The sequence below is a fragment of the Heteronotia binoei genome, chromosome 13 (genome assembly GCF_032191835.1).
Source record: "Heteronotia binoei isolate CCM8104 ecotype False Entrance Well chromosome 13, APGP_CSIRO_Hbin_v1, whole genome shotgun sequence".
Taxonomy (NCBI): Eukaryota; Metazoa; Chordata; class Lepidosauria; order Squamata; family Gekkonidae; genus Heteronotia; species Heteronotia binoei.
The window spans coordinates 56557912-56583332 of record NC_083235.1 but is presented as its reverse complement, the minus strand read 5'-3'; the positions used below and the strand labels follow the sequence as shown (position 1 = coordinate 56583332).

Here is a 25421-nt window from a genome sequence, read left to right as displayed (position 1 = left end):
AGATTTCCATATGTTCCTTACCACACGTCCTCATGAATTGCCTGCAGCCTGTGCCAGTCTATTTAACAGTGTGTGAGTGCCCAATATCCTTGCGACAGTTTTTAAAAATGGAGAATCAAAAACTTGCATAGGTGGATCTTGTGAATTAGGCCTGGCTCCAACACCCAATGGACAGTTAGCTGTGCACAACTCTTCTTATGCCCAAGGACAATATAAACCTCTTATGACGGTAGACTGCTGGCCCAGGCCCACATTCAGCCCCCCCCCATCAACGTAGCTTTCAAGGTACAAATGAGAGAATAACCAAGGTCAAGCCCTAACACTATAAATTTGACATCATGCAATAATTGCACTTCGCCAATTTCTGAACAAATCATATCCACTCAAATTCATCTCTCCTCCATGCCTGCCAGTTTCTCTCTCTCTGCCCCCAACATCAACATTCTCTTTCTACCTCCCCATCCCAGCTTGCTCCCTGCCTGGTTCCCTTGCCAGTTTGCCCAGAACTGCTTTGGGCGGCCCCATCAAGCTTCCCACCCTTGCTTGGAGCAGCTCCAGGCAGGCCCACCAAGCTTCCCTTCTGGCTCTTGGTTGCTTATCTAGAGCTGTTCCAGGAGGCCTCCTCCATCCGCCACTTTCCCCTAGCTTTCGGCAGCTGACTTGGCGTGGCTCCCAGTGGGTCAGTCCTGGTGGTGGCTTCCAGGCTTCTGCTGTGCAGCCTTTGCCACCAGAAATTTCAAATATGTGTTGTGTCTGCCTGCACAGATGGGGTATACAGGTGGACGCTGAGCATGCTTAATAGCTTTATGTATATTCACTTTCATGCCCAGCATAGGTAATTGCTTCATTTGCATGGACATGGAATACATGTTAAAGGTGGGGGCTCATTATGTTGATATGTAAATTGTTTAAGGTGGACTGGGAAGTTGTAAACCTTGCTCTCTCATCCAATGAGAGGGACAAGGGAGGAGCTTGTGGCCAGTATTTAATTCTGTACTTTGAGCTTGCCTTGGGAGTACAGCTCCTACTGGTATCAGTAAAAACTTTGGAATAGATCTACCCAACTTCATTTTTCTTTTTGGGGGTTCAAGGGGAACCTATTTATCCCAGTATCCTCATAGAAAAATCTGTTTTGATTAGTGCTCCTCTCAAGAGCTAAAGCAAACCAAGTACCCATGTTGTTATTCAGTGGCTACATTTGATAGATGCAGAACTCATCACAGCCAGTAAGGCTTCAAAGGGCAGAATTCCACTGCTCCAGATAAAGCACACTAGATAGAAGAATGACCTAGCTAACACTGCAATGAAAATGAATGTCATAAGGTTGTAAAGGAATTTGAACATTACAAGATATACAGAAGCTCATGGAACACAACAACATCTGAACAGCAGGTCCACCTCCTATTGCCATAAAGTCAGAGCTGTCAAACAATACAAAAAGACCACAGCAGATTGGTATATTTCGAACAAAGGCAAAAGACATCTGTGGTACACTGAAAATAAATCTATTTGTTTTCAATTACAGTGAGTCACACCTTCTGTGTCCAGAATAGATGGAAATGTATTGGTGTTTTGTACCAAACTTTTCATTCTGATTTATTTTATAGGAAACAAGAAGTGCATTTTGGCCATGCTGTGAATTTTAGTGCCTTATTTCCAACCAGTTTACAGGCCTCTCCTTAGCAGATATAATACATACCTTTATATTCCAGACTGCTGTAGTTCTCCACAGTTTTACAAGTACTAGTTTGAGAATTAACAATATATGTTCTCAGCCACTTTTGGCTTCCTCTAGAGCAGGTATGTCCAACAGGTAGATCACGATCTACCAGTAGATCGTGGGGTCAGAGGTAGATCACCAGCCCCGCTTGGTCTTATGGTTTGCTGGACAGGTGTTTGAGGTTTTTTTGATGATTGTTTGGTGCGGTGATATTTGATTATTGGCCTCAGTATGATGAATTCTTATTTTTACTTTTAGAACTGCATGTGTGGTTTTGGCATCATCCAGAGATCTTCAGTCCCTGTTGATCTTTCATACTTTGGACCAGTATTGGACCAGTTTTGGACCAGATTCAGCCAGTGTTAACTTAGCACCCCAGCCACCCCAGTATAACAAAAATGAGTGTTCCAAAGAAGAGCAAAACCTACCACTTTCATGATGAATGGGAAATGGACTACTTCATCATGGTGAAAGACAAGTGTTGTTGTCTACTTTGTAACACCGCTGTATCCTTGCCCAAAAAGGGTAATGTGGAGCGTCATTATAAGGCTCTGCATAGCAATAAGTTTGATGCCGATTTTCCACCCAAAAGTGAAATTCGTAAAATGAAGCTCAAAGAACTTAAATCTAAATTGGCTACACAGCAACAGTTGATGGCGAAACCAAGGTCACATTCGGTCAATGCAACCATGGCATCCTTCAAGGACAGCAACCTGATTGCAAACTTTTCAATGAAGAAAGAAAGAAATGCAAACCTTTCAATGAAAGAGAATTTGTAAAAGATTGTTTTCTTGAAGCAGCAGACAATCTTTTTGAAGGATTTAAGAATAAGAAAGATCATAGCTGCTGTTCAAGATGTACAATTGTCAAGAAACACCGTCGTGTGGCAAATTGAAAAGATGTGTGGAGACACAACTGAACAATTGTTGCAGGATGTTTCAGTTTGTGTTGCTTTCTCACTCCAACTGGATGAATCTACAGACATAAGAGACATAGCCCAGTTACTAGTCTTTATCCGGATGGTTATTGAAGACTTCAGTGTTAAAGAACTACTTGGAATGACCGGAGGACTACCGGTCAGGAAATATTCAGCTTTTTCCATTCTTTTGTGCCAAAGTGTAATCTTCCATTGCATAAACTTGTTTCCATCACTACTGATGGAGCAAGAGCAATGACAGGTGAGGTTAACGGTTTCATAGGCCTCTGTAGACAGCATGACTTTCCAGATTTCCTTTCTTACCACTGCGTCATTCACCAGCAAGTTTTGGCAAGCAAGAGACTCAAGATTGTCAGGGACATCACTTTCAAAATTGTAAATTCAGCTCGTGGAAGATCACTTCAAAGACAGCTTTTCCATCTTACTCTTGATGAAGGGGCAGCAGAAATCATTTTGCGCACAGATGTAAGGTGGCTAAGTAGGCACAAATTTCTGCAAAGATTTCGTGATTTGCTGAATGAAATAAGGTTTTTGAAGGAGAGGGGAGATGACAAAGCAGAGTTGGAAGATAAGAAGTGGTTATGTGATCTGGCATTTCTCGCTGACTTTACAGGCGAACTAAGTGATATGAACATTGAACTACAAGGTAAAAACAAATGCATTGGCGAGATGATGAGTACAGTTTCATCCTACAAGAGCAAATTTGAGCTAATGATGACTGACCTTGCAAACAACACTTTTGATCATTTTCCTAATACGCAGGATCATCTGAGACAATATCCAAATTTTGTTTTTCAGAACGAGAAGTACGTGACAGAAATCTGCTCTGTTATCCAGGAATTTGAAAAAAGATTGTGACTTCCAAAAAATTGAAAAAGTTGTGGAGTACTTGTCATACCCATTCAAAGCAGATATGGACATTAAGGAAACTGCAGCTGCTATCTGTCAAAATTACTCATTGAACAAGGCATCTCTTGAAAACGAAATAGTAATCCTTAAAATGACATTTTTCTCAAGACCTGTGCAGAGCAAGAAACGTTTTGGAAGCTAGTGCCTAGAGACAAATTTCCCAACTTGAGAATATGCAGTGAAGCTGTACACTCCTGTTTCGGTTCAACTTATTTGTGTGAATCTGAGTTTTCCCATCTGAAAATGACAAAGAGTACACAGCGTTCCAACATGACAGATGAACATCTCCAGGATTCCCTGAGACTGGCCTTCACGCCATATTCACCCAACTTCAAAAAGCTGGTGGATGAAATGCAGGCTCAGACGTCTCACTAATTAGCAAGAGTGAAGTTTTAAAGATTGAGCAAGATCTGCCTGGATCAATACTTGACCTACATTTAGCACAAATTACTCAATAAAACTTAAAGAAAGTTAAGACAGTTAAAGTTATAACAATAAAAATTTAAGAAAAACTGTTTGCAGTTTTTCTGGATCGTCATCTTTGTTTAGTTTTTGCTTACCAGTAAATGACAAAAGGTGCGTTGTAAATATGCGGGCAGTGGAACCCAACTTTTGTGGGTTAAAATCTAATTCGAAACTGATTTGAAACTTAAATTTTCATGGTGGTAGATCACCAGTACTTTCGTCCGGAAAAAACAGATCACGACCTGTTTGAAGTTGGACATGCCTGCTCTAGAGTCCTGAATGCTATGCCAGCCTGTACATTTCAAGGAACATCCAGATCCTACAGCTTGTTTGCAATAAGCACGCTTAGATCATGCACATGTTGGCTGTTCTGGAATGTTTTTATTTACTTCATTCATACGCCACCGTTCTCCAAGAGGGGACCCAAGACAGTTTTCACAGATCTCCTTTCCTTTTATTCTCACAACAATCCTGTGAAGTAGGTTAGGCAAGGAGTGTATGACTGGCCCAAGGTCACAGTGAGCTTCCAAAGCAGCCATTATTCGAAACTGGGTCTCCCAGATCCTAGTCCAGGGGTGGCCAAACTGTGGCTCTTTCACACATATTGTGTAGTGCTTGAAGCCCCGACTGCCCCATCAGCCAGCTTGGAGAAGGCATTTGTCTCTTTAAATCACTTCTCCAATCCAAGCCAACTGGCAGCTTGGAGAATGCATTTAAAGTTCCTTCCTTTTCCACCTCTCCCCATCTATTTGCCTTCCTTCCTCCCAACATTAATATCTTGTGGCTCTCAAACATCTGATGCTGTCTTGCAGCTCTTATGTTAAGCAAGTTCTACGTTAAGCCCTGTCCTAGTCCATCACTCTAACCACTATGTAACTTGATCTCCAAGTAATATTAGTGGGAACCCACAATTAAATATTTGCAGATTGTTTTTAGTTGGCTCCTTGTATATCCTTAAATTCAGTCCTATACATAAGCAGCAGTGTGGCCATGCCATGTAGTTGATTGGGAGCAAGTTACTTGACTAACTCCTGCAGGAACAAAAAGAGGTAGACAGACTAGGGAAAAATCATAGTGAATCAGAGAAATAGTACAATGCTCATGGTTAACAAAAGGCTGTATATTAAATATATAAAGAATTTCAAAAATATACAAATATAATTCTTTTGAACATTCCAAAGGGAACAAGTCCCACCCCTATACAGGGTAAGTACAATGCAGATTCAACAATAAAGCATTCTGTTGCTTAGCAACATGTGTGCAGGGACTGACAAAGAATTTGGACCTATTGGACATTTTCCAGCTTAACATCAGCACTATATAAGGAGCTGAAGTTCCTTTGAAATGGACTATATATAGAGTGCTTTATTGTTGAATCTGCATTATACTTACCCCGTATAGGGGACTTGTTCCCTTTGGAATGGTCAAAAGAATTATATTTGTATCATATTTTTAATTCTTTATATATTTAATATACAGCCTTTTGTTAACCGTGAGCATTGTGCTATTTTCTTAACTCCTGGAGGCATTGTGGATTGCTCTGGTATTATTGTCTTGTTTGCTGCCATCTTGTTTGTTCTGCACGTTTTTAAATTTTATTCTTATGTTATTGGTATTTTTCTGTATTTTATTTGCTGTGAGCTGCCCTGAGCCCATTTCTGGGATAGAGCAAGATATACACTTAAAAAAAATAACTTTTTTTCCCAAGCCTCTCTCCTTGCTTTTCATCTACTCACTTTTCTTTTCCCTTCGCCATGCCTGTTCTCCATGTCACCTGTAGGCATTCTTGTCCACACCATACAATTGTCCCTTAGTCTCTCTCACATAAAGCCCATTATCCCTTCCCCAACAGCATTCACCTTTCCAGTCTTCATGTTCTTCTTTTAGTTGTTACAGACCTCACATGAGTCTTCTATCCTTCAGTGTCTTTTCCTTCCATTTATCATACTTCCATCTGCTTTTTAAATGGCCTTGCTCATTTGTGTGTCTGTGTGGGGTGGGAAATCATCTTTTTAACTGGGAGTCTTCTGCAAACCATGCCACCACCACCACCCTAATTTGCAGAAATCTCTAGCCTCACATAGTCCCATTGTGTGGAGGTTTTGCTATACATGAGGAGGCACACATCCATTAGAAAGTAGGATTCGATCCTTATTGTTAAATTTGTCCTACAAAAAAAAGTTCATTTGGAGGGGGTTCAAATTTATGCCTGAACTAGGAAAAGAATTCACTTCAAAATAAGGATCAGACATTCTTAGTTCACCTGATTATGAATTCTGTTTTGTGGATCGTGTTTATGGATTCTACATTAGGAACGTTTTAAGGCAGCCATCAGTACCCTATAAGTGCTAGTTTGGGTGGTGGTTTTTCTACAGATATGTGAACTCCAGGCTTTTAAAGGGCCTCAAGTACATCCACTAAGTGTTTCAACATTGTGCCCAAATATTAGAACAATGATTAGAAGGTCTCCACTCCACACTGAAAGCATCCCCCTTATTGTACTATTGCTTGAGTACAAAGTCCAAGGAGACAGAGGAAACAAAGCCGATAGGTTCAAAAGGAAGACCCAAGTACACCACAGTCCAGAGGATGCAAAGTTTGTATAGGTCTTCAGAACTGCAGACCTCAATCCATGCGTAGTTGCTGTTCCCTAAAGAAGCCCCGGGAAAAATAACACTGAGTAGGAAGAACAATTAATTCCTTTATTACAAGTTGAAGGCATAACCAAGATTCACTTCAGCTCCTTCACAGCCAAACCTGAAAAGAAGGAAGAAATAAAGATGCTGAAGCATAAAGAGACAGATTCTGCCCTCATTATTTCTGTTTTGACAGGCTGGCAGCCCCTCGAAGATGAGACTCGTTAGCAAAGCTCAGTTAGTGTGCACAGGAGCATGACTTGCTAACCTGTGAACCAGGTGGCTTGAATGCACACAGGGCTTTTCATAGATGTACTGCTACTATGGCTGGATGTTCAATGACATTTTACATTGAAACTAACTATATCATTGCTCAAGCTGTCACATCTTCACACTGTCCAGTAGTTTCCCTCCTAGGCAAGTGACATTTAGACAAAAGGCTTTAACAGCCAGTCATTAAGCTGACACTGGTACAACTTCATGTGAAAGAGAACTTACCCTCCTGCTATCTCTCTGGTTATGCTTAACTAAAGGAACGGCATTACATTTCACTCACTTCTCAATTAGATGTTTCCAGGTCTTTTTAATTCTTGCTACAATCTCTGAAGTATGTACTAAAAACTGATGCTCATTCTGCCAAGTTAGTAGTGTAAATGCTTTCCTCCACGCTACTGCTTTCCAGAACAGCCCTCATTTAAGTTGCAACAAGGTGAACAAATGGGCAGTTTAAAATAAGATTTTGCTGTCCTTTTAAAAATGTCATACTAAGAAAGGTGAATAAGATTTTAAAGTTCTGACACTTTACACCTCACACCTATATCTCAGCTTTTTAAATTTGTGACCTTTTTCTATGTAACCACCCCCCACCCCCGGTGAGTAACATTTCTCAAGCAAACAGCACAGACATTTTTGAGTTAGGTCCACGGCCGGCTTTGCATAGGATGTATCTTTTACTATTTATCTTGCATGGGTCTGGTAGAACAACAAGTATAGTTTTGGTTCTAAAACCACCGGCTGTGACCCAAGTACCATACGTTTGCCTCCCAAACTCTCACTCACTGTGTCCCCCTAGATAATTGCATTCCTAAATACAGGACTCCCCAGTCATTTGGGAATTCTGAGGAAGAGAGGTGGCTGCTTTAAATAAAGGCCAATCAGCAGAGTTCATTGCCAGGCTGCAGATGGGCATGGTTTATTTATTTATTTATTTATTTAGAATTTATATCCCGCCCTTCCCACAAGTGGCTCAGGGCGGCCACTTGGTTGAAAAGCTTCCACCAAAATTTCTCAGAGCACTTCATTCTCCGCTTACCATATACTCCTTTCTAGTAGTTGGTCAGTATCAAAACTTACAGCAACGTCTCAAATCATGGACTCATGATGCAGTTCTAAAGGCATGCCAGCTAATTAAGAGTTTGGATTTGCATCAGCTTTAAACTATGATTCGACGGCTCCAATAAAATATCCTCCCATGGCTTAGCCAAACAGTGGCTTGTTAATGGTTTGTCATTATATCTCCACCATGTCAGTAAAAATTAGTCCCTGCTTCTGAAAAATGCCATACATCTTTCAGTGACCTTGTTTTGTGTGGGTGCACAGAAATTTCTTAATTGGCTATTTTGCCTCTAAGCAGATAATTTTGTAATGTGAAAGGCTCATGAACTATATGTTCAAGGATTTGAGATTATGTTCCAAGGTAGGGTTAAGAATCTTTAGTTGCACCGTAAGTTGTCAATTTCCCTCAAGCTGCTCCTCCACTGCTATGTCATTTCAAAATACTTCCTGTATTAATAAAAAGAATGGGCCAAATGCTACTGAAGTGATCCTAATCCTTTATCAGGCAGATAACTTCTAAGATCTATACTGTATTTCTAGCTGTTGTATTGTAAATATGTGTGCCACAGAATTTGGGATTGATTTCCAACTATAATATATGCTGATTTACAAGCAACAACAGTACTACTTGAAGTTTTCTATGGCTAACCAGCAAGCTAGCTAGTACATATTTATGTGGCCCCTTTCATAAGGGTTCGTCCCATATTCAACGTATCAAACCGTCCACCACTTTCTGCCCTGCTTGGTATAGGAGGCAATAAAAAGTACCATGATCTGCTGGGCAAGACCACAAGTTTAACACCACTTTCCTGATACTATCAGAGCCATTTCCCATAACCACAACAACCCTCACGTTCAGCTACCTGGTGGCAGAGACTGCTTCAACTTTTCAGCCTTTTCCTTGTCTGTGATGACGAGTGTATACAGATACCGGCTGCATCGCACCTTGAATTTCACATTATCCTTGTTTTTCTTAATCTTGACAGCTGCGGGGTAAGAAGATTAAGGTCAGTGCCGCACCTACAACACTCCAGTAACAGGCTGACTGCTAGAACAAGAGGCTAGTACCGTTAGGGACTGGCTTGTCGCACTGTGGCTGAGCAAAAACAACCCTGATCATCCCCCATTTGTCTGTCAGCTTACTAATATATCTTCACAAGAAGAGTATGTTTTTAATGCCCCACTTTTTTCTACCTTAAGGAATCTCAAAGTGGCTTACAATCACTTTCTCTTCCCCTCCCAACGGTCACCTTGTGAGGTAGGTGGGGCTGAGAGAGTTCGGAGAACAAAAAAGCTGCCTGTCCCTATTTATTTATTAGCGTTCAGGGCAGCTGGAACACAAGAAATGGGACTGGATCTCATTCCACCCCATGGCACGGGCCTTTTGAAAATACAATGATAGAAATCTTAAAACAGGTGGCCACTTAACGTAAGAGCCACACAGAATAAATGTCACATGTTTGAGAGCTGCAAGACATGAAAATCAGATGCTGGAGGGAGGGAGATTGGGGGAAGAAAGCAACTTTAACTTCAAATGCATTCTCCATGCTGCTGGCTGTCTTGGAGAAGTGATTTAAAGAGAAAAATGCCTTTTCCAAGTCAGCCAACAGTGCAACGGGGGCTTTGAGAGCCACACCATAGATGTGAAAGAGCCGCAGTTTGGCCACCCCTGTTTGACAGCTTGCTGATTATCGTACACCACACACACCATCCAACTTTCTACCGAGAACCGGTGCAGTGAAGTGGTTAGTGTATCAAACCAAGACTAGAGAGATTCAAGCTCAAACCACTACAGTGCCACAAAGCTTGTGGTATGACTTTGGACCAGTAATTCTGGTAGGCAGGCAGAACAAGTTAAATCTACCACCTGCGTTTAGTTTCCCAACCCTCTCCTTGTTAAGATCCAGCCAACCTGGCCTCGGTTGGATTACTGTAATGTGCTCTACACTGGGCTGACCCCAAAGACAATCCAGGAACTACACCTGGTTCAAAATGCAGCAGCCTAATTTATTGTCAGCATCTAGTCGATGATAACATATTTAAAACAATTACATTGGTAGCTAGTTTGTTTCAGAGTCCAATTCCAGTTGCTGGCTATGACCTTCACAGCCTAGGACCATCTTCTCTGTTATGTCTTCAAGGTTTTCAGGTTCCCACCAACCCATCATTTCCTCACTTTAGATCAGGGGTTCCCAATGTGGTGCCACGGAGGCCATGGCAGCCAACACCTTTTCTGGCAGCCAACAAGTGCTTTTAGGAAGTAGGTGGAGACAAGTAAGGCTTTTGCCCTGCAGAGCTTCTGACTGGCTGTGCAGATTTTGTTTTTTTAAATTTCCTTTCACAACAACTGCCACCACAACACAAGGATCTACACTGTGTTACTAAAGTTAAAAGGTAAAGGTAGTCCCCTGAGCAAGCACTGAGTCATTACAGACCCATGGGGTGATATCACAATGTTTTCTTGGCACACTTTTTGTTATGGGGTGGTTTGCCATTGTTTTCCCCAATCATCTACACTTTACCCCCAGCAAGCTGGGTATTCATTTTACTGACCTCAGATGGATGGAAAGCTGAGTCAACTTTGAGCCAGCTACCTGAACCCAGCTTCTGCTGGGATTGAACTCAGGTCATGAGCAGAGTTTGGACTGCAGTACTGCAGCTTTACCACTCTGCACCATGCAGCATCTCATTACTAAAGTTAAGCTGTGGCAATCATTTCGTGGCTGGCTCTGCCTTCCTGCAGCAACCATTTTGTTGCTGCGCCCACCATGTCATGTCAGAACTCCAAATGTGCCCACAGGCTCAAAAAGGTTGGGATCCCCTGCTTTAAGTGGCTCACCTGGCATAAGCTTGAAACTGTGCCTCTTCTGTAAAGACTCCCACTTGAAAAGGTGAGTGGAGCACTGCTGTTTGAAATCTCCAGGAGGCACTGCAAGACCATTTTATTAGCCAGTGCTTTGAATAGGGTATAAACTACAGCAAACTCGAGGGCAGGAGAGATCTAGGTTTTAGATTAGTGTTTTAACTTGAGTTTGAGTCTAGTGGCACCTTTAAGACCAATGAAATCTAATTCTGGGTATAAGCTTTTGTGTGCATACACACTTCTTCAGATGTCTGTGATTTGCAAGCTGCTTTGAACCACAAGAACTTCTGGGGACTTCTAGGGGACTTCTGGCGATCATGGCTGCTCATTAGAAGCAATCTCTACTTTGTCTCTACCCCACAGAGAATGTTCTGCCTTAAATGTTGGAGGGAGGCACTTTTAATATCCCCTCCCCTTCTGAGGAAGGGCGCTGACAGGTGAGCTCACCTGGAATTTTTTCTAGAACAGTTCTGATAACACCAAGACTGTGGAGTAAGAGAGTTAATATTTGCCAGTAAGAGCAGACCAACATTACTCTTTGAACTGTCCCTGGCTTTTCCTAGAGCCCTCCAGATTAAGTCTTCTTTCCCATTTATGCTTTTTCCCCTTGCATACAACAAAAATTCTAAAAAAAGAATTTAAAATAACAGGCTATTTTAATAGATTTACTAAACTAACTGGTCCAAGTTCATCCCACTTCTCAGGATTATTATGAGGACTAAAATGTGGTGGGGGCCAACGTTCCCTCTAAGCTGCAGAGTCTTGCGAGCAAAAATTCTAATTTGTGAGCTACTGGCATCAAAGTTGTGAGCTCCTGCATAAATGATTGTGCTCTGGGGGTCATCCTTCCTGAGCTAAGACAAAAATGTGTGAGCTGGAGGATAAAAATCTGCAAGCTAGCTCACGCTAACTCGGCTTAGAGGGAACACTGGTGGGGACCGTCTGTGCTCCCACGAACTCCTTGGAGAATTCTCATATTTGAATATGAACGGAAGTCTCTTTCAAGGCATATTGAATACACTGCAATGATATCTCAAATAGTAAGTGAAACCACTAAACACTAGATGTTTTGCTACAAAACCATGAGGTGTTTGCATGAGCATCTCTAAGAGATGTTAATCAAAGAGTTCTTTGTTTAGTAATTTATGCTGTCACCATCTGTTTGGTTTTAATTCCGGGGGGAAACATGGTGGAAGAAATAAATATATCAAAATCAGAGACTGATGACCAGATGGGTACCCTTCTTAATTGTGTGGTTCTGACTAATTGAGACCCTGCTGTCATGCTCCATCAGTCTCCTCTGAAGCACAAAGGAAACTTTACAGCATCCTCTTTTTTGAGGTGGGGCGATCGGCTGTGCCGTATATCTACACTGTCCCCAGACTAGAAAAGCAAATTCTAATCTACCACTCCAAGTTACATTACATTCCACTATTCATTATATTACATTATTTTATAGATATGTTATATGTATGATAAATTACATCGTAATTACATAGCCAGGAGCTCTGCCATGGCAGGATGGCTGGGCAAGCGGGTTTGCAGGGATTTCCTACTCCACTGCCTGGGGATCACCTCCCCCAGCTCTCCCTCATAGGAGGTCCCATGGGGAGAGCTGGAGGAGGTGATCCCCAGGCAGTGGAGTAGGAAATCCCTGCAAACCTGCTTGCCCAGGCATACTGCAGAAATGGGGATGGTTTCTCAAGAAGAGAGACTTGTTGTGAAATACTGCACCAATATCTGTCCTACAAGCACCTTTTGCACTAAGCACTTTATTTTTGTTTGAATAAGATAATGAAATTGTAGTGCTTTGATGTGTTATCATTATTATGGAATTGAACAGTATCACCCTGTAAAACAGTGCTGTTTATATGTGTGTTGAATCACTTAATGTGAAGATTTGTACTATTTAAAAACTGCTTCTAAATGAATTATTGTTTCGTTAATTCCATCATGGTTTTTCGTACTGCATTCCATCTCTCTGAGATTCTCCCATTGTATGTTTCTTTCATCCTGTGGAAATCGGCATGATTGCAGCAGTGGGCAGCATAAAAAGAGGAAGACAACATAAGACTGATTGACCTAAAGAAGCCTCACTTTGCAAGCCCTTAGCAAAGGCTGTTAGGGATAGGACATTTTGGAGGCCATTAATCCATAGGGTCACCATAAATTGCAAGCAACTTGACTGCACTTAACACACACACCACTTCAAGACATGCTGAGCTCAGAAATGGTTCTTATGGTTGTGTCCTTCTTCCTTCTTCCCATGCATTCACGTTAAACATTTCAAAATGGAAAATCTTAGAACTTATCAAATGCTGCAAATCTGGGTGTTGCATTGTGCATACATGGCAACTATGAACTAGCTCAGAAATGAAATGTTTCATCTTGAACTGAGACTGAAACTTACAGCAATGACGCCCTGATTTATTATTTACTACATTTTTTCCCTGCCCTTTCTCCAAAAATTCAGGATAGCATACATTGTTCTGTGCACCTCCATATTACCGCCACAACCACCACCTGAGGTATGTTAGGCAGAGAGAAGGTCTGGTCCAAGGTCACCCAGCAAGCTTCATGGGAGAGTAATTTTGTGGGAGAATACTGCTTTATCACAATATACCGCCTTAGCACAATCTAACATTCTTTTACGACCTACCCTTGGGCACTGTTGGTACCTGAATCACAGGCCTTCAGGCAGAGATGTCATTCTCAATTTACTTTTAAGCAGTACATGAAAACAGTACTACACTTGCAGCATCTACACTATTTAAAGAACACAAACATACCTAAGAATGAAAAATCCTTCATGAGAAAGTAAGATTTTTATAAAGTCAACAGTTGCTACTCACATTTTGCATCTTTTCTCCTGGCTGTCAATAGGAAGTCTTTGATTTCTTCAATTTTGCGAGGCTGTAACAAGTAAAGAATCAGGGCTCTGAATGTCTTACATTAGTCTAGCAATGTTAATTTTGCAGCCCAATCAACTTTTCCTTCTATGTTGAATCTATGTGTCAGACACCCAGTATAAAAGCCTGACAAACTGTCAAATCTCATTTTGCTATTAATGCCTGATATGAGGGATAATAATGGACGTGTTTTTCAGCCTTCAGAGAAATACAGAATTTAAGACCTAAAAAGAAAAGAAAAGAAATGAACTCTGTAGGGACCAGAATTTCCTGAAAGTTCTCCCTCAGTTCAGGTGGATACTCTCTAAAAATACTGATCCAGTGTTTGCAAGCTGACTTTATTAAAATAAAAGGAAGTTCCATGCTACATGCCATTAAGAGAATGCTTGAAAATAAAACTGCTATGACTATTACCTTTATATAAATTTACACCACATTTGGAATATTGTGTATATTCTGGTTACACCAGTTCATGTTTTTATATTTCTTTTGGCTTTTACTTAGAAAGGAAGGAGTGGACATGCTAAAAATGTATACAAATATGCATACTGGCAAGGAGAACATTTTCCCATCTCATTTAACGTTAAACTTCAAGATCATGCAATTAAGTCAGTAGATTCTGGACAAAGAAGATACCGCCCATACAAGAGAAAACCCACAACTCAGCCGAACCCAGGGGAACCGGCTTCCTAGTCAATCCCCCGCTTCCCCATGCACTCACCATGGCGACGGCTTCCAGCGACTACCTGCGGAAGAAAGATCAAAATGGCCGAATCACTTGGGATTCACGAGAAAAAGGGAGCCACAGTTCGAGCACTTTTCCCCTCAGCAACCCTCAAATCTCCACCACTACATCCCTGGCCATCCACTCTGCATCCACCACCCTCTTAGCAGCTTCCACTAAACAATCTTGCCACGGATGGCACCAGATCTAAATTACCTCTCGCCAAGACGCCGAACTCAGCCTCCGAGGGACCTAAAACAGGAAAGAACAAGCACTTCCGCATCCGGGTAATTAAATGCGGCTAGGGGTTGAGCTAAGGAAATCCGAGAGGGACAAAATTCTCTTTCGAGAAACGGGATGAAAGCTCTTTATTTTAGATAGAAAAGCGTTTGAATTTTATTACCGCCAAGAAAGTAGTCTTATTGCATCATTGGTAACGACTGATGAGGCTAAGTACTATGTTGGATTGGTACGTAACATAAACTAGTTAATATAAGACTTTATTTGGTTGCTTTTAAATTAGTGATGCCCGGTAATTAACTCAGTTACCGTTGCGATAGGGAATTGCGCTTACTCACTTGGAAGCAGATCCTGTTGAAATCAGTGGGACAAGTGCCGACTCAAAACGATCAGAGCGGTGAGCGTCTACTGGACAGGCAACGTTAAAAGGCCAAAGTACGGCTTTCAAATGAGCAGCCTGGGGTAACGCTGAGCGCCGGTAATGCCAAAGGCACAGCTGTGATGGGCTTGTAGTAGCTTCACAGGTTTCCGCAGGCAAACACATATTTGATGGGGTGTACTTGACACGTGTATAGGGGCTGGGAACCTTGGCCAGTCACAGGGGTCATTTCGTAGAAAAAGAGTTGCCGGAGCTCATTAGCACAACTTATTTGCATAACTTACTGGAAGGCGTACTAAATTACATCAGCTCAGCATCTACCTTAAAATGCTTCTGGAATTATGATTGCCATGATAAAACCTTACTGCCATCATACTTTTTAAATTACTTTCTCCTATGTGGCCACAGTGATATGAAGATTTCCATCTGTCTGCTTTATATGTTTTGATTATTTTCCCATTTTTTTCCTGGGGAAAAATATTAGAAAGTTTGTCAAGAGTTCAGCAAAATCTTCACAGGGGGGCTGAACAATGGAGCCTAAAAACAAGTTGGGGAGTGGGGAGGGAGAAAGAAAGAGCACAATAAAACTTCGAGGATTTGGAGCTCCGCCCAAAATGAGGCCTGGCCAGTCATATTTCTTCAGTATAAATATACAATGTACAGGTGCATGTATTTACCTCACTAAGATGACTGTTTCACTTTGTGTGTGAAATTCACAGATTAAGAATGTAATGTAGGAAATGGGCTCTTAAACTTTTGAGGAAACATTGCTCTCCCCAACACCTGTCCTCTCTTTTGATCTGCTCTGATGCCAATGTTAATTTAATTATTCCAAAAACATAACTACCCTGCCACATACTGGAATGAGGCTATGTAAATTAAACCGTTACTGAGGGGCTACTCTGACTGTCTCCAATTATAAAGGGAAACAATTAGGAAGATATCCTGGATGTACATGCTGCTTTCCTACTCACACCTAGAGCCATGGTAGGCAGTCAGACTACTATAACAAAGTCTTTGTTTTCACACTTCAATGCTCAAAGTGCTTCTGATGCATTTTTTTTAGTAATCCTTATGAAAGCCCTCTAATGTAGGCCTGTGCTATTAAAATAGAGGCTCTAACACAACTGGCAGCTACATGCAACAACTTGTGTTCCTAGACTGGATTGGGCATCTCCATTGACATCAAAAGGTGGATCTAGCCAAAACACAAGGGTTCAAGTGAACATAGTGTAGAATAGATGACATAAACATCCAGACGAGTATCCATAGCAGCTACACATACAGAAAATTGTGTGTTTGAGTCTCATTTGCTGGATTGGGTCTGTATTCTGTATTCATAAACTTGAAAGGCCCCCATATTACTTTGATACTCACTCTGCAGGGCCTGCAAGGCAGAGATGTTCTATCAGGCTTTTGGTTGAGGACAGCAACAATTTCCATCTTGGTTGACACACACCAGGCTGGGCACACACTGGACTTGGTTTTTGGGACAGGAATAACATCTGATCTGATATCTCTTGTTCCAGTTCCATGGTCAGCTCATTATGCCCTGAAAGACCGATTTGATTTACAACCCTCCTCCTGTTTAGGCGGCGGGGCAAATTTATGCTCCTCCATGGAGCCAATTGGACCCAGAGCAACTTCAAGAAGCTCTGTGGGACCTGATGCCCCCTGGTGGGTCATTAGATGAGCTAGTGGAGGACTGGTATTCCCGGTTCTCCACTGCCAGTGACGACATCGCCCCCCCCCTCCCCCGGCGCCCTCTTCATCACTGTACCAAATTGTCTCCATGGTATACCCTGGAGCTGAAGATGATGAAACAGCAACTGAGACGGCTAGAGCGAGTGTGGCAGAAATCTTGTGACGAGGAGTCCAGAACTTCTTATAGAGCATTTATGAAAGCCTATGAGAAGGCAGTGAAGTCTGCAAAGAAGGAATTCTACACAGCCTCCATTGCATCTGCAAAGTTGCGCCCGGCCCAATTATTTAGGACAATTCGATCATTGACTACAGTGCCTACGGGCAATTCAAAAGTTAGAGAATTGGATATAGGCTGTGAGGCATTTGCAGCCTATTTTGCAGTTAAGATCTCGACTCTCCACCACAACCTCCCGGCCATGATTGATACAGTACGGGAACTGGAAGCCCGTTGCCCGTCTTCAGGTCCTATATTGGACCGCTTCAGCCATCTTAATAGGGAAGATGTGGACAGGATCTTGACTGCAGTGAAGCTGACCACTTGTCCACTGGACCCATGCCCATCCTGGCTTATTAAACAGGGGGCGAGGGTATCCAGGGCTCATTAGCTGATACTATCAATCTCTCCTTGGAAACAGGGACCTTCCTGGCTGAACTTAAAGATGCAGTGGTCCGTCCGCTTCTGACAAAGCCAGCTCTGGACCCGACAATCCTGGCCAATTACTGCCCAGTCTCGAATTTACCGTTCCTGGGTAAGGTAATTGAGAAAGCAGTGGCAGGGCAGTTTCAAGCATTCCTGAAGGATACCTCTACCCTTGACCCCTTCCAGTCTGGCTTCCGTCCTGGTCATGGGATGGAGATGGCTTTGGTCGCCCTTACAGATGACCTTAGACAGCACCTGGACCAAGGCGGGTAAGTGCTGCTGTTGTTGCTAGATCTCTCTGCAGCATTTGACACGATTGATTATGATCTAATGACCCACCACCTTGCCGCCATTGGAGTTCAAGGGGTAGCCTTGCAGTGGCTCTCTTCTTTTCTCCACGGTCGGGGACAAAGGGTGGCGATTGGTGAGCAGACCTTGCTGCGGCATCCACTTGAATGTGGTGTGCTGCAGGGAGTGATTCTCTCACCAATAATGTTTAACATCTATATGCGCCCAGATTGCCCAGATTGCCAGAGGTTTTGGGCTGGGTTGTCACCAATATGCAGATGACACCCAGCTCTATCTTTTGATGGACGGCCGGCCAGATGCCGCCCCAGACCATCTGACCGGGGCCTTAGAAGCCGTGGCGGGATGGTTGCAGTTAAGCCTCCCAGGCATTCCCCCTCTCCAAGGGAATGCCTGAGAGGGTGGGCAGACTTGGTTTGGGGGGGGGCAGTCTATGAGCCGCCACGCTGCCCCCCGCGTGGCTGGACAGGGCTGACAGCCTACCCGACCCCAAAGGGCTGTTGTGCGCAGGGCACTAAGGGGGGGGGGGCTGATGAAGTGGACTCAGAGTTCTGCGGCTGATGCACTCGCACTCTTGAGTTCTGTAGCCCCTGGGGAAGGTGTTCCGTGCACATGGCAGGGGGCGTCAGGGCAGCACAGGGGGTCTCTGGGTGGGGGGGGGTGTCTGCTGCTGGGCTGCTCACTCCCAGACACACATTACTGTCGCTGTCTATGACAGCGAACTCCTGCACTTGGTACTTCCTGCTTGTCTGCCTGCCATTGGCAGAGTCTCTGACAGTGGGAGGGTGTGAGGGGATTGACGGCTTCTCTGTGGTCCCATGCAGGCCTGTATCGCCCCCACCCCCGCCTCGCCACCAAGCCAGGCTTCACATGCGCGCATGCCCAGCCTCACTCCTGTTCCCTCCCTGTGTTGGTGGGCCGTCTCTCCTTTGCCTGTGATGGTCTGCCCATCATTGGCTCCGTTCTCTGTTTGGGGGTGGGTTGGGGATGGCTATCAGCCTCTCTGGGGCTGCCTCTCCCCATTCCTGACTGTCATGTGTCACGGCGCATGCGCCAGGACTGGCCAATGGGGGAATGGGCTAGCCCTCCCCTCTGGCTGCCTTCACCTCCCTTCTGTGCCTACGCCAGTGGCATTGCCATGGCGACTGTCTTCCTCATGGCAAGCTACACCTCTCCCCTCACCATGCTCCAGCATGCCGAAGTCCTCAGGAAGTCTACTAGCGGCGCGGCAGCTACGCCGTGGCCGGCCGCCCCTTATCTCTGGATTGGGCTGCTCGTGTCGGATTAAAGCAAACAAAATTTATTTCAAAGAAGTCAGACAACATCTTGGCTGTGGCTTGAACACAGAAAGTTCTCCTTGGCCATCTATATGCTGCACCCAGTCTGAGGTTCCAAACAGAAAAAAATCTTATTGGTGGCCCAGCAACTAGTATTACTTCTGGGATGTTGATGCCTGTGGAAAGCTTGGTAGGCTGAGTTTGGGAGCGGGGACTCCAGTGACAGTGTATTGATGGAGGGCTCAAAAACCAGGGGCCAGCCCGGCAAGCCATCATAAGTGAAATGAGGTATTAGTATTTTGCTCAGAATACACAAGATCACAAACTGCTGAATACATGACTCATGCCCAAATAAGAAGGTGTATAATACTTTGCATGTGACAGTGTGCCTGGCTTTTCTTGCACTGAGCTTATTTCCCTTCAGTAAAAAAATTGTTATCAGTAAAATGCCCTCTGGTGACTTCCAAACAGCAGCTCCCTGTGATTCTGCTTGCCCAGTTTAGTATTAAAGTAGAAAAGTTAAAAGCTTCTGCGAGAAAAAAAGAGATATGAAATTGTACAGTTTTTTTTTTTTTTGTGAAGCAGTTTATCAGTCCTGGTTACATGTTGTGCTACCTATCTTGGCCTCACTAATCCTATAGCATCTTACTTGGACAAATAGGAACCAGCATGGAGATTGTTCTAGTGGGTGAAAAGTACCTGAATTGTTGCACTTACTACCTGGAAATGACTCCGTCCAAAAGCACCTGTTTTGTGCAATTACATCAGAGGAATTTTTACAAGGAAAGCACTGAAGGGGAAAAGCATACAATTTTTTCTAACCTTTCAAGTTAAGATAAAACCTTAAAATGCTTTAATCTTAATGGAAAATATTCCAGAGTTCCGGCTAAAGAACTGTGAAAGTATCTCTTGTCTTTCAGGCCTTCAAAACTCTGAGCTTCCCAAGCCTTATCTGCCACACCAAAGGAAATGAGGACATTTCTGTATGTGATTTTGGACCAGAGAAGCATCCGTCTTCAGTCTCACAAAGCTGGCATTTCCCAATCTATCAAAATGTGATGGAGAAAGGAAACATTAGCTACAGAGAAGTGTACCAGCCCTTCCGAGAGTAAGGGACAGGAGGCCAGACTATCGGCTTGTATATTTCTTGTGTTATGTGGTGGTGGAGAGGAAATCGATAAAGCTGTCAGTCCATTAATGAATTCAGTATTGCAAACTTTCCAATCATGGCAATTGCCAGATGGATGTTTCAATTTTTTAAAAAAAGGGTGGGCAGGGGGAGATAAACATCTGACAGGATGTAGTAGAAGGCAGGAAGAAGTGCAAATATTGGGGGAAATTAAATACCATAAATCACAATGACCTGCACAAAATCCAGAATGAGCTACTGACAGTGCAGTCCCATTAAATTAAAGAAGAAGAAGCTTGCATTAGGGCCCCTGCCATGGCGTTGCTCAAGCGTAAGTGTTGACACCTTTCAGTGAAAAAGCTGTATTTTGGATCAGTGGCTCCAGGCTAAGAAGGAAGTTGAACAAGTTCTGAGCCAAGGAGGACGAACCCCCGTTCTGTTGAAGGGTTACAGCTGACTGCAGGATGAGTTGGAAATCTAAAACGGAACTGCTGTTGCCATTCTGAAACGGTTTACAGAAGCATAAGCAATACTCCAAGGAACTTGGTGCCCCAAACATAACAAATCTATTCTGAGAAATTGTGTGCCTAAAATGAACCATGCAAATTATACTTAACTTTCCCAATTTATTCTGCCTGAGGGAATAAAGCCTAAACAATAAGAATCTTTTTTTTGCAAGCTTTGGAAATTAGACACTAGGGTCACATGCAGTGGAAACTCACAACAGGAAATTCACAGGAAGGAACCCTGGCCTCCTTGGTAGCTCAGTTGCAAAAAACACTGAAATAGGACACAAGGGAGGTCCTACTGTGGGGAAAAAATTGGAATGACCAGTTCAAGGGCCAGCCTCGTCTTTTGGCTGCCTGGCAAGCCATAGTCACGTCAGAGGCAAAATAAAGGAAGATGTAGCAAAACTAGAACCCAGAGTTTACTTACTACTGAGAAGCATGCAGACCACAAAGCCATAGGAATAGACAAATTAACGGCTGTGACAGTTTCCCAGACCCGCAGATCACAGAGCCAGTCTAGGACCGTGGGGAGCTCTGTATGAATCAATAGCTCTGTTGTACAGCATAGGTTTCAGATCCCAGTTTCTAGTGCAAATGAATTGACTCAACAGAAAGGGAGGCAGAGCTGGGGGAAACAAATATGGGCATTTCACTGACCTACACATGGTGTGTTTTTCCTTATAACATTCATCCTGGGAAGCACTGCTGAGTGGGCAACAAGAGGAGTCCCTATTTTGGGATGCCCTGGCATATTATGACGGCCAGAATGCACCCAAGCCAACCTGGTCATGCTTCTGTCCCAGCAGGAGAAGCTGCTGTTTCCTGCTTGGAGTCAGTAACTAAAAGAGCTTGACCTATCTGGGAGCTGGGCAAAAATGGATCCCAGTGAATTCTAGATGCGGGTGGTGGTCCTGTTGACACTGGACCTAGCTGTGGATGACCTCCCTGCTCCTTGCCGTGAAGCATACTTTTGTCCTACTTGTCCTCTGCTCATTTTCCCTCACCTGTCCTTCTTCCTTACACATTCTTTCTCTGTTCCTGTATAACAATTTGACATTTGTTTAATATAGTGTTGTTGGTCCATGCTGTGTTTCTTTTGCAGACCTGATATTTGGCCCTGGGTCACACAGGCAGCATTTTTTAAGTCAGCGGGTGTAAGGTTGTAACCTTAGAAGGGGATAACTGTGCTTAGGAGACTCATGGGACTGGGGCTTGCTTAGCCCCTTTGAGGAATGCTGTTGAGCTTTGTGATGGAGAGTGAGGCTGGTGGGAGCACCTCAAGGCTTTTCACTTGCATAATTAGAAAGCGTTGCCTCCCATTGTGGTTCATAAGTGTTGACTCGTTGAGCTGCTGCCTCTAGTGATACTAGATGCAGCCCAATTTCATATAGCATTGTTGTTTCTGGCTGGAACTAACTAGGAGGAATTCTTCAAGGCTGCAGGGGGCTTAGTTGAGTTTGCTTGCTGGTGTGATGGAGCTTGCTAATGTGAGCTCCCCTGTCAGACCAAGGATTATTTATTTATTTATTTATTTATTTATTACATTTGATTTATATCCCGCCCTCTCCGCAAGCGGACTCAGGGCGGCTCACAGTATCTACACAATTAAACCAGTACAATATATAAAACCATAATTTAACATTTTCAGTTTAAAAGACATTACAATTAAAATTATTAAAACCATTTTAAAGTGCTGAATCCCTACATTATAGCGGCATTAGAATTCCAAACAGTGATCACCGGCGTTCTGAGTTATGTCCGGTGGCAGCCATCTTCATCAAGCATCGAAGGCCTGCTTGAACAGGCCACTGAGCCACTGATGGGACTGAGCCACTGGTATAACGACAGATGAGGCCTTTGCCATGAATCTTGCAGGTCAATCTTGAGCCAGTCTCCTTTTCTGTCTTGGCCTAACCTACTTTGCAGGCTTGTTGTGAGGATGAAATAGGGGAGAGGCAGGGATGCCAGCTCTGGTTTTTGGGAGATTTGGGGGTGGAGCCTGGGGAAGGAGGGGTTTGGAGATGGGAGGACCTTAGTAGGGTATAATGTCATGGAGCCCACCCTCCAAAGCAGCCGTTTTCTCCAAGGGAGCTGATTTCTGTAGTCTGGGGATCAGTTGTAATTCTGTTAGATCTCCAGGCCCTATCTGGAGGTGAGAGCAATTTTCTCCATGTGACGTGCTGCGCTTATTATTCCTGTGTTAACTGATACGTGGGGAATGCCTCCTGGAAGAAGGGGCTATCGGAAACAGCAGTACATGCAAGCGTTGCTGTAGAGGCTTCGGTTAGACCCACCGTTTTTAAGAAATCCTTCATTTAAATTCATGAAGCTTTCCAACTTGCATCTTGGAATTTGTTGAAATATCTAAAGAGGACGGCAAGAATTTGCACACAAGGAATTGTTTGCACTTTAATTCACCCGCAGGTGTGGGCAAATGGTTGACAAAGTGCTGAAGTCAGAAATTGACATGCTTATATAAATTTATGAACTTTCACTATTTCTCTTCCTAGTTATTGTAATTTTGTATGGATGTAATGAATTCTAATCTATGATATGAACTTTTGATATTCAGAGAGGATATAAAGCGTGTTTTGATATTCTGAATGTTTATTTTGTATAATTTCTCCGTTACTGTCCCACAGTTATTTGGTTAGTCATTGTTACCTATCTGGAGGTTGGCAAAACTAAGAAGAGAACCACAGAATCTCCTTGCAACTTTGTGGAGGAGAGGTGGAATAAAAATGTGATAGATGTGCCTGCATTGATTACTTAACTGTGTAGTTTCCTTCTGTGGGCTTGGACAAAAAAGACAGAAAATAAGACAGAGTGAAAACAGAGGAATGAAATCCACAGGACTTTTCGTGTAGAAAAAGCCCAGGAGGAACTCATTTGCATATTAGACCACACCCCCTGATACCAAGCCAGCCAGAACTGCATTCTTGCTCAAAAAAAGCACAGTGAAGAACAAACATTGAGTTTGAATCAAGATCAGAATTCTTTTTTGTAGAAAAAGGCCAGCAAGAACTCATTTGGATATTAGGACACACCCCCTGACATCACCATTGTTTCCCACAGACTTTTTTGTAGAAAAAACCCAGCAGGAATTCATTTACATATTAGGTCACACCCCCTGATGCCAAGCCAGCCAGAACTGCATTCCTGTGTGTTCCTGCTCAAAAAAAGCCCTGGAAATCCATATTCTTTCCTCTTCCAGCACCTGGAATCGGATAGGGCTGTTAGTCATGTGAGGGCTGTAGCAAGAGTTCTCTGGATATGTGCAGGAGCTTGTTAATATGTTTCTTCAGGTCTTCAATAAACATTACACCAGACTAAAAAGCAAAAATGAACACAGGCCATGTGCATTCTATGGAGCAGTCCAGATGGAGCTCTATAGAGAGGTTTTCTGGTAAACTGTTTGCATTGATTAAGCATTTAAAGTTAATCAACTAAAAGGTACTCTGATTAGTTGGCATCCCTGTAGCAGATCTTTTTGGCCTTCTTGTTTGTCCTCTTGAGGGCTGTCGACTTTCATACCTCTTAATGAAGAAAAACCAGAAAGGGCTGACTGATGGCTTCACTGTATTACATCAGATCCCGGCAACAGGTCTGAGCAATTAAAGCAATGGCCATATATTCCAAAAGTAATTACGGGAGCACCGCTGCAGTCCCCAAGGTGAGGAGATTAAAAAGACCCTTTTTATCGCAGTTGGCTGCAAATGAAAGCCTTCTTTATATAAGGATGGCACCTTGTAAATCACTAAGGGTAAGCCACTGAGACTATCTCAGCTGGCAACAGAAGGTCTGGCGGGAGAACGGAGTCCCAGCACAGGTACACTTGCTAAGCAGAGACCAGCCATTTCAGTTCCAGATTACTGGGTGTTCTTTCTCCATCAAGGGGTCAGGCAAGCCACTGGTATGGAACAAGACACTGAGCCTGTCAATGACATCCATATAAATGAATCTTTGAGAAACTCTTTAAATTACTGAGCAATAATGATTTACACCAGGGCTTTTTAAAAAAGCAGGAACGCGGTTCCGGCTGGCTTGGCATCGGAGGGTGTGGCCTAATATGCAAATGAGTTCCTACTGAGCTTTTTCCACACAAAAAGAAAACCCTGCGTGAAACTGGTGATTTTGGGTGTGTGTGTGTGGCTTAATATGCAAATGAGTTCCTGCTGGGCTTTTCCTACAAATAGCCCTGATTTAGAAGAAGATATTGGAAGATGATATTGGATTTATATCCTGCCCTCCACTCCGAAGAGTCTCAGAGCGGCTCACAATCTCCTTTACCTTCCTCCCCCACAACAGACACCCTGTGAGGTGGGTGGGGCTGGAGAGGGCTCTCACAGCAGCTGCCCTTTCAAGGACAACCTCTGCCAGAGCTACGGCTGACCCAAGGCCATTCCAGCAGCTGCAAGTGGAGGAGTGGGGAATCAAACCCGGTTCTCCCAGATAAGAGTCTGCACACTTAACCACTACACCAAACTGGCAAAACATTTAAATCTACCTGGCAAAATTATTTCATATTTAGGCAGTACTTTTCTTTGTGCTTTCTACTCTGGAAATGGAACTGGTTGCTGTAAGAGAGTGGAGACATAATAGGCTGCAATCAATTGCCATGATAAACTCTGATTTGTTTTAACTGCTGTTTGTTGCACGACACCCAGTCAGTCTGTCAGAAGTATATAATGAATGACAGTGCATGAATCAGGCCCATTTGTCTGCTGCTTGCCTCCTTT

At 43.3% G+C, this 25421-nt stretch overlaps 1 protein-coding gene across 1 annotated transcript; it reads right to left on the bottom strand.

Moving 5' to 3' along the window:
* Positions 1-6719: 6719 nt before the first annotated feature.
* Positions 6720-14248, bottom strand: RPL38 (ribosomal protein L38). The gene is made up of 4 exons (XM_060252092.1): positions 14205-14248; positions 13718-13803; positions 8866-8988; positions 6720-6788 (listed from the first exon to the last, which is right to left on the bottom strand). The coding sequence occupies exons 1-4, from the start codon at positions 14246-14248 to the stop codon at positions 6763-6765; spliced, it is 279 nt and encodes a 92-aa protein (XP_060108075.1). The 3' UTR covers positions 6720-6762.
* Positions 14249-25421: the final 11173 nt, after the last annotated feature.

Excerpts from the sequence above, each read along its gene's own strand:
- RPL38 (XM_060252092.1), bottom strand. The coding sequence starts at position 14,248 with ATGAACTGGTGTAACCAGAATATACACAATATTCCAAATGTGGT. Across the intron at positions 13,804-14,204 it reads CACAATATTCCAAATGTGGT|AGCCCTGATTCTTTACTTGT; the intron begins GTAAATTTATAT and ends TAAGACATTCAG. Across the intron at positions 6,789-8,865 it reads GAAGCAGTCTCTGCCACCAG|GTTTGGCTGTGAAGGAGCTG; the intron begins GTAGCTGAACGT and ends CCTTCTTTTCAG.